General features: G+C 43.1%; 1 protein-coding gene across 1 annotated transcript in view; it reads right to left on the bottom strand.

Moving 5' to 3' along the window:
• Window positions 1–9,256, bottom strand: part of FOXK1 (forkhead box K1) — a 57,419-nt gene that overhangs the window by 10,506 nt on the left and 37,657 nt on the right. The window contains exons 4-8 of the mRNA XM_087732858.1: window positions 8,308–8,454; window positions 6,339–6,532; window positions 5,024–5,190; window positions 4,042–4,323; window positions 1,546–1,773 (exon numbers count right to left, since the gene is read on the bottom strand). Of these exons, the coding sequence (XP_087588984.1) occupies window positions 1,546–1,773; window positions 4,042–4,323; window positions 5,024–5,190; window positions 6,339–6,532; window positions 8,308–8,454 (1,018 nt within the window). The remainder of the gene's footprint in view (window positions 1–1,545; window positions 1,774–4,041; window positions 4,324–5,023; window positions 5,191–6,338; window positions 6,533–8,307; window positions 8,455–9,256) is intronic.

Below are 9,256 nucleotides of genomic sequence, written 5' to 3'. Positions count from 1 at the left end.
CACCGCTTAGAAAACAAAACACATGCAGTTTTTGGACTCTGCATCAATCGGAGAGGCAGCCAAAGGGGACTCAGGAGACAGCACATCCTCTGCCCTCCAGACTGACTTGCAGGATGGAATGACAGAACATTAGTGGTGTGTTCACTGCTAAGCGCATCAAAAAAGGAGCCCTAGGATAAATAAACAAAGCAAACAGAACAAAGGCCCTCAAAGGCCAGCGACTTCTACCAAAGCATGGGAAGGAGGCTGTAGACTATCAAGAGGATGAAGGAAAAAAACAGGGCAAGGATGAGGGCAGTCACCAATTACAGTTCAGTGACTCAGAGAACCTAAACCATGCAGTTGAAGAGAAGTAAACTTCGTACAGACAAGAGTAAAGAGACTCAGGCTCCGTTTTGTCAACCAGAAAATTCACTATCGCTTACAAAAAATCTCAGATGCAACTGGAATACTTTCCAATTCAATTAAAGCGCTGGAAAATTTTTAGTGAAATTAGAATATCTTAACATAAAAACGTGAAATAAAAAAAAACTGTCTGATACTACATTAGACAAACACTACTGCTGGGCAGTAGCAACTCCACCTATCTGATCTATTTGATATCTTAGTTGCATAAAAGCCTTATTGCTATCATTTTTTTCATTGCTCCAATAAGATTCTTGCAATTCAAGTGCAAGTCAGGTGATACTACGAATGGACATGGCAGAAAATTCTGTAGAAACATTCCTACATCACTTCATGAAAGCCATCAAAATCCCACCAGTGCCCTTAGTTTCAAACTCCCTGTAAGCACCAGCCTGGGACAGCAGAAGTGCTTAGCATCTCATTGAAAAGGAGAGTGTGAAACCTGGATATGACCATCCCCAGTCATCATCCTTAACTGGACAAAACGTGAGGTGCTGAGTAATCAATAAGAGGAGGCTGCCAAGACACAGCTTGTATGGGATTTTAAAAATCAGACTTGACAAATGACTAGAACACATCATGTATGTAAAAAACTTCTACATTCATTAACCTGATGAAATAGATCTTATTTCTCTCAGGCTCTAAGACCTTCAGATGGGAAAGCATGTTATTTTCTTAATACTCTACGGAGTCATATTTCACAAGATCTAAAGAGCACCATGGAAATTTTATTATTTGGCATGTTGAAAGCAAAGGCTGTTTGTCAGAGGAAAATAAATGATAACGGGCTCTACACAAGAATCACTAACACTTTCAACACGTAACCCTCAAAAGGTAGAGAATATAAGTAGTAACAAACACATAGCCAAGGACAAAGGAAAGACACTTGACTTTTCAGAAGCAATAACTTTTAACTCAGACAGCAAAACTTTTCCACTAGGGAAAGGGAGCAAACAGAGGTGGACGGAAGGATATCTACCACTGACATTTACAGCCACAGAAGTCAAAGAATTGATAACCTTTGGAACTGGACACATGGAATAACTTGCATAGCTAAGAAAAAACCCTTACAGCTTTACAACTTAACTGCTAAGCTCAGAGAGCAATCAAAAACCAGAAAGCAATGGAAACAGAGCCTACCATAAGCACTGCCGGTGATGCTGTTGGTGGGGACGGCATGTTTCCCATTCTGAGTGACGGCCCGCACAGGGAGCTGATGCTGTCCAATGGTCACTGGAGCTGCCTGCTGAAGGATCGTGACTGTCTGTCCTGGAACACCCTGTGCCATTTGACTGGCGACTGTCTGAATAACACGGCTGGCTGTAGGTATCGTGGCAAATGCGATCGTTGGCTTTTCATCCATGCCGGCTTAAGAGTAGAACAGACAACAATCATTTACTGCCCTGGTTTAGGAGCACTCTTTATTCTCATTAACATTTTAGCAGTGATACATACCCCAGGCTTACAAATGTGAAAATACCTCAGCAACACAAAGTCACTTGCCTTTGATGTGTCCTACAAGGTTTACAGAGTGGATACAGAAACATTTCTTCTCAGGCTGGGGCAGCTTAGTCACAAAAGTAACATATTTGGGCTCCAAGGAGCTGAGAGTATTCCTAGAGGCCTAATACTGTGAGAAGTGCCCACAACTCTTTCAGCAGGATCAGGCTCTACAACACACACCCACACACTTTCTGTAGGCTGATTCATACAGTGTAGTCAGCTCTGAGAAGGTAATGGTTCACTCACCCTGCTCATTAGCAGAACACTGGAATCAGGGACACAAGAACAGGGAAGATTAGTCCCTCTGAAATGCTTATTTTGAAGTACATCAGAAGGTCAGGGATGAATATTTGAAAGCAATAAAATATTCTCTATTGCACATATACTCTATCAATATTAAGAATATTTTTCTTACAGCATAAGCCCCCCAGCCTTCCCCACCCCCCCAGTCAAGATTATAAACTTGACCCTTTGTCCTAAAAAGGCATCTCCTCCCTTACTGGCACATTATAGCTGTGATATGGACAGCAGTCACTGCAAATCTCATAGCTTACTTTGCAATTACAGGCAAATTGGCCTGACTCAATACCACACAGAGAAGGCATTAAGATCTTAAACAATGCCTGGGGCCCAAAGTCTGCAGCAGCTTGCTGTCAGGCCTGCACATAGGTTGATTTACAAGGAGGTCTTCCCACAGTTGCAAGCTTTTGCCAGCTATGGAAGTATGGGAAGAAACCAGGAGGGAGGAAAAAAAAATTAAGAAAAGAAGGAAAGGAGGGCTGAGTTCCTGGATAGAGATAACTGTTTGAGAGCACTCCACCACTTATCTCACTTCCCAGGACAAGTAAGGGGTCAATTCAGTGGGTATGTAATAGACACAGGACAGCCTCCTGCTGGGCATGCAGGAGAAGAGAGCCACTCTTCTCTTCCAGGGGCTCTGCGGGTCTCAAAGCAGAGAAGACAGGCAGGAAGCACAAACTCATTAGTCCTGCAGGAAAAGATGACTTCTCCCTTTTAACATTAGAATACAACAAGAGTGGAGTTAGATGTGACATAAGCATTGAGCTGAGACCTGCAGGCAGGGTCATGGAAAGGGGGGACAGAAAAGGCAAGGAAAGCTGGGAGATTCGGAAAGAAAATGGAACAACCAGGAAAAAAAGGAAGGTAGAGACTAGAAAAGGATATCAGTAGGAATAAGAGAGGGACAAGTAGGGAAAGAACGAGTGACAGCAAGAACTAGTGAATGAAAGAAGGGAGCAGGTGACAGATAGGCAGCCACAACTGTTAGCACTTCAAGAACACGTATGGGATCCAGACAGGAATTTCTAGAGAATGTGAGTGAAACTCAAGCAGGATAACTAGCACTGAACTGAAAATGCCAGTGGTCCTGCTATTGCTGTAAGGGAAGGTCTTTGTCATTTTTTTTCCTTCCCTTAGAGAAGAACCATTGCCCACATAAAAGCAATCAAAGTAACTAGCTTTGCTGCTGGTACAACACACATCTATCTTGTGGCACTAAGCCCTTCTGAAATGGTGAGCAGACAAGGTGTTGTCTAGATCACATCAAGAGAACATTTAACTCATTAAATCCCCCAAGGCTGGAATTTCCAGCTTAGGAAAAAAAAGAGGCCTTTGCTGTAACTGGTTTTTGAAGATTGCTTTAATGGGGCACTGCCTGCACTTCTAGAAGTGCATGCTTTCTTCTAGGAATCCAGGCCTGCAGAAGAGAAGGGCTCAATCATTTATTTACAAGGCCATCCTGAAGCAGAGAGTTTCAGCCTTTCCCAGGCCATCTCTTTTAGCTAGAAAAAGCATACATTTCCATATAACATCCAGCTAATACACAAGCATAATATTGACATTGGGGATAATATAAATATTTAAAGCACTGCACATTTCTTCAGCCTCCAAAGTCTGTTACATTTATTCCCCACAGGAGACAAGGGAGCACAGCTGTCCTGCTCACTGGTGGAGACACCAAATGGATGAGCTCTTACTTGGTTTAAGTTTTACCTGGAGAAACATCTTCTATTAAGGGCTAAGCACCCAGTGAGAGAAACAGCATCTGACCACCCACCCCGCCAAGCCTGCTCAAGACTTATTAGCAGAGTAGTAAGGGAGGTGAAAAGCTACCTCGGTGGTCACCAGCTAAGTCCAACACTGCTCCTGCAGCTTCATGAGCTCCTCCTGCTGTGCCCTGATTTGTGAGGATGTATCCATTTGCAGAGTTTGCAGAGGAGGTCACAACTCGGACCATTGTAACAGTGGGAGCTTGTTGAACTACGTGAATTGCATGACATGAAGGCTGTTGAGAAGTCACTATTGACGCTGGCATGTACGCGACTGGTTTTGCCACCAGAGTAGATGGTCGGGGAGGAACAGCCATAATCACTGGCTGGGCACTGACTGGAGATCCTAAACAGAAGAGAGAAGCGTACATTAATAGGAGAGGCAAAAAGGCCTCCGCTCATTTCACCTATGTGCTTCTAATCTGCAATACTCAGTCCCTCAGCATTGGCAGGAGTGGGGGTAAGGAACAAAAAATAAGGCTTCAGAAATACCACCTTCAATCTTCTCTTTCCTAACTTACAAAAACCTTACTTGCCACCTGAGCACACTTCTGAACAAAACCTACAATAAGAACAAAAAATGAAGCTTACTTAATGAGCTTTGCCTCCCAACTTCACCCTATACATCAGGCCAGTTACAGCACAGCTGACAAGCAGATACTTACCAGGGCTTAACAAATTACCAAGGCCCTGGCCACAGCACCAGAGCTCTGCGTAACCAAGCTGATCTTATCCAGAAGGCTGGTGAATTAGTGTGAGTGATCTACACACTACCATGGCTACGCTGCTAGCAGTTCTTTAAAGGCACCTAGTTCAAGGTTAGCTCACATGTTTCTACACATCCCTTTATCTCCTGCCCACTCATCCAAAGACTAGTACGAAAAAATGGCCTGAAGTCGCATGCACATAATCAGTCTCTAACAATGAAGTGGAAAGAGAGACCTAGATCCTCCTGTAACACACTGGCAGAAGCATTCCTGCAGTGTCCTCAGCATGGCACTTGATGCAACTGAACAGTCACCCTCTGTGAAACAAGAGCTACTCACCAGGTGCACTCTGTGAATACCGATACTCTGGAACTGAGGCTAACTTTGACCCAAAGTCATGATCATGTGGAATGGGTGAGCCCTCCCGTGACAGGCACTCTGGAGTCTGTAGGCCACTAGAGTGAGGGGACAGCAGGCCAGGGTGAGTAGGGGAGGCAGGAGCACTCCTGAAACACCAGAACGTAGTGTTGGCAAGTGTAGATGCATTTTGACGACAAGACAGCAGCAGAGACCAAGAGTTGTCTCCAGTATAGGATTCTCTAGCAGAAGGACAGCCTTTCTTCCACACTACCCACTATAGTCTTGCTGGGAAGAGCTGAAATGTACACAGTACCTGCTCTAGCACCAAATACTGTCATATTATTCCTTGCTGAAGGAAACTGGACCCTCCAGAGTATGCTTAACACTTCATTTTAAGACCCACTGCAAACAGAGAAGCTGGAAGTGCCTCATGTTCAGATTAGTTTTATAATTTCAGGCCATTCTCAAAGGATTTTTGTCAGTGTTTGAGACTGATGGGGAGAGGAAGAGGAAGAAAGAGGCAATGTAGATGCAAGTGTCTGGCCCCACATATGCTCCCTCTTTTCCCCGTTGCCTCCCTCCCCAACCACTTGGTTCCCACCTCTGGTCCCACACGGCCACCAAACACATGAGGAATTAAACATTTCTTTAATGACAAATGATAGAGAAGCTGATCAGCTGAAAGCCTCTCCTCCTGTTTCCCCCCATTTTAACAGACAGAAAAGAAACGAGGTGTGGGAGGAATGTTACATGAAACTGCTCCAGCTAGTGTTGAATTGCAAGTCACAGCTCACAGCTACAGGGCGCAGAGCTGTCACTGCACACAGCTCCTCTTTTGCAGTTACACCGCTGACTGGAGCGGCTGCACAGAACACCCCCCATTGCTTCACTGCTGATGACTGTAATCAACCCGATCTTCCCTATAGCAGAGTTTTAAATACCACAAAAGCTATTCCCACTATGATCTAATCCACATCTAAACACAGCTTTCCTGAAATGAGAGACTGGCATCTGAAAACACTTACTCCAGTGATAACTGCTTTGAATGTCTTTGAAAGGATGCGAAAACAGATATGTTATTTGATGCATTTTTGTAGTTTGGTTCTGGATTTTTTTTTTTGGTAAACACTTAAGAAATCAGAATAATTTTCAGATTATGCCTCAGGACTATTTAACTATACTGCTGTTTATAGTAATATAGGTAATAAAGTTCGCTCACTGTACTTCAGGAGAAGTCTTTGTTTATTTTCTTTGTAATGAGTTTGGCACAGGGATTAGAGGAAGTTGAAGTTACCTGGAGGAGAGCGGCCCAAAAGGTGTTCGGAAGCAGGACACTCCTCTTTGCCTTCGTTTTCTAAATGCTTGCTCTACTAGTTTGGCTTCAGAGGCAGGGTCAATTCGCCAAAAGGAGCCCTTTCCAGGTTCCTCCTGGGAGCGTGGGACTTTAATAAAGTAACGGTTCAAGGAGAGGTTGTGCCGAATGGAATTCTGCAGGAAGTAGAAGAATGAGATGATTATTTTGCCATGAGGAAGCATATAACAAAGACTAATGGGTTTCGCTGTACAGCTTGGAAAAATAAAATCCACACCGCCAGAATCAGTGTTGAGGACAGAAACAAGTCACTCAACTCACACAGCTCCAAAGTCACAGGAGAACTACAAGAGAAAACCTGGGGAAATGTGTCAGAGTTTCTACTAACCATGCTGAAAAATGGGTTTGCTTGGTACTACACCATCACTTAAATGTATCTGGAGCCAGGCAGCGCAGTGACTTTTCTGTGGAAAGCAATGAAAGCAGAACTTTTGCTGAGGCAGGGGGAAATCACTGTAAACCACATCAGAACTCTCTCAAAAGACAGGCTTTATTCTAGGCAAGCGGAAAAAATTGCCTGAGCCTGTGCTAACTGCTTTACCTGCCAAACGATCACCGGGGTGCCCCAGCATGCCCTAAAGGACACTGCGTCTCATGGTAATCATAATGCAAGCCAGCCAACATGCCCTCAGACTGTTGTCTCTGAGAATCCATTATCTATATGGCACTAGTCTAGCACTTTACAGCTCTCCAGATGTTGACAACACTATTTATCCTTTTCATTGCAAAAGCCCACCTCTTACTGGGTTTAGCATTGTCTTTTGGGCTAGGGAAAAGGCTCAGTAAGCCCAGATGTGCACAAGCTCATTTCTCTTCCACTTTCAAAACAAAACAAGCTTTTGTAGCAGTTTTAGATGAGCTCTTCACAAGTGAAGCCTTACAATGCCACTGGTAAGGGAGGGGAAAAGGCAATTTCACCCTCCACTGAAATGCAGCTCTCTTTGAAGCAGGATGCAGCAACTGGCTTGCAAAGCACAACTCTGCCGAGCAGGTTAAGGCAGGAAGTGAATTCCATAATTAATTAGAACTGCAGGGAAAAGCCACGGAGGCAGAAATGTATTTATTCCAACCGTACTCAAAGTGCACCAAGCAGTACTGCTCCTGCCAGTTGAACACAATGAAATCAGCAGCTGCAAGAGTCTTTCCAGCTGCATTAGTGTATTATATTCAAATGACAACACCCATTTCAGAGGTGCGATGCCAAGAAAAAGTCTGAAAGAAGGTGGAGCTGAGGTTTCTGGAACTTTGAAAGCAGCCCTCAAGTAAACATTTAAGCTTGATTTAGCATGTGTTAACTACATCCAAACTCTCCTATAAGGCTGGTCAGATTTCCTTTAATACCACAAGGAAGGCACAGACTTTAAGTTCCCCAAGTTCCCATTCTGAGCTTCAAAACTTGCAAACTGTGATTTAGGCAATGCAGTTGATACATGGAGAAAATAAGAGATCTGTGATGATTTAAGGTATTATGATTAAAAACTGAGACCTGTCTTAGGCTGGATATCTTTTGCTTAGACAGATCATACCAAACAAAGACAAAGTCAAGGATTAAGCAATATTCAGGCAAGTATCTGGGCAGAGGAATGACTGATAGCAAGGACATGGAAGAATAAAAAACAAACAAAAATGAAAGACACATGACTACAGCATTAAAAGGGTTTCAGAAACCAGAGAGCCCAATAGTAACACAATACATTGCCCTAGAAAGTATTTAAAAAAACCCACAAACTAATCACCCACAAACAAACCAGTTAGCTTATGTTAAACAAATTCACTCTGGGAATAGTCAAAGCAGCTCTATTCCCAGTGCCCCAAATCTTTAATAAATACATTTCAAAGCAGATAAGCCCTGTCAAAATAGTTTAAAAGCTTGTCAGTGTCAAGAACTCACCTGCCAGCCTTTGTCAGCAGTCCTGTAATATGGATAATGCTTGGTAATGTGGGCATAGATCCCACTTAGTGTTAATTGCCTGTCCTGTGCTGAAGATATAGCCTGCACAATTAGCTGAGCATAAGAATAGGGTGGCTTGGACTCATCCTAAGAAAAAAACCAAACAAACAAGAATTTAGTCACTAACAAAGAATTCCTACACTAGAATGTACCAACAACCCAAACTAAAAAAAGCACATTTTCACAGATGCTAAGAGAGCATCAGGGGCGACTAATAACAGCATCACTCTCTTCCCTTTCACTCCTTTTTTTATACTACCACCTCCCAATTTAGTACAAGCATTTGTGTGCAACAGGACTATAGGACTGAGCCAGATTAAAGTATCTCCTTCCATCCCCCCACAAACACACACAAAAAAAGCTAACTTTAATCTGATTCCATTCCCCACTGAATTTACCACACATGCTTACACCAGCACAAGGAACAGGATCAGGATAAGCAATTGGAAGCAAAGAGTTAGAGGGTGTAGGGTATGATCAGTGCTTTCAGTGTTCATGAAACTAAAACCTTCAATTCTGCCCAGCTACAACTACACTTTATTAGAAAGGTTTCATGCAAGTATGCTATCAGCTCTCCTCCCAGCAACAAGAGCAATATGAAACTTGATCCTGTCCCTTCCCCTCTCCAGTAGGATTTCTTTCATTCTAGGAACTCTCATTTGTTTGCCAGATCTCATATTCTCAGCTCTTCATATTACTCCATCAAGAACAGCCTTTCTTGTCTCAAGGGAAAATTCAATGTACAAAAAAGCCATTTAGTATTGTGCTCCTCCACCCAATCCCAAATCAGGTGGTTTTGGATCTAGACCTTTAACTTTGATCTGAAGATCAGTTCACCAAAATTAATTTTTATCATTACAACTAAGTTATTTTTTAATCTAAATTTTAC

This window comes from Nipponia nippon, unplaced genomic scaffold (assembly GCF_047370975.1).
Source record: "Nipponia nippon isolate SJK-2023a ecotype South Korea unplaced genomic scaffold, ASM4737097v1 scaffold_5, whole genome shotgun sequence".
Classification (NCBI taxonomy): domain Eukaryota; kingdom Metazoa; phylum Chordata; class Aves; order Pelecaniformes; family Threskiornithidae; genus Nipponia; species Nipponia nippon.
Note: the sequence above shows the minus strand (reverse complement) of the source record. Positions and strands in the feature narration are given on the sequence as shown.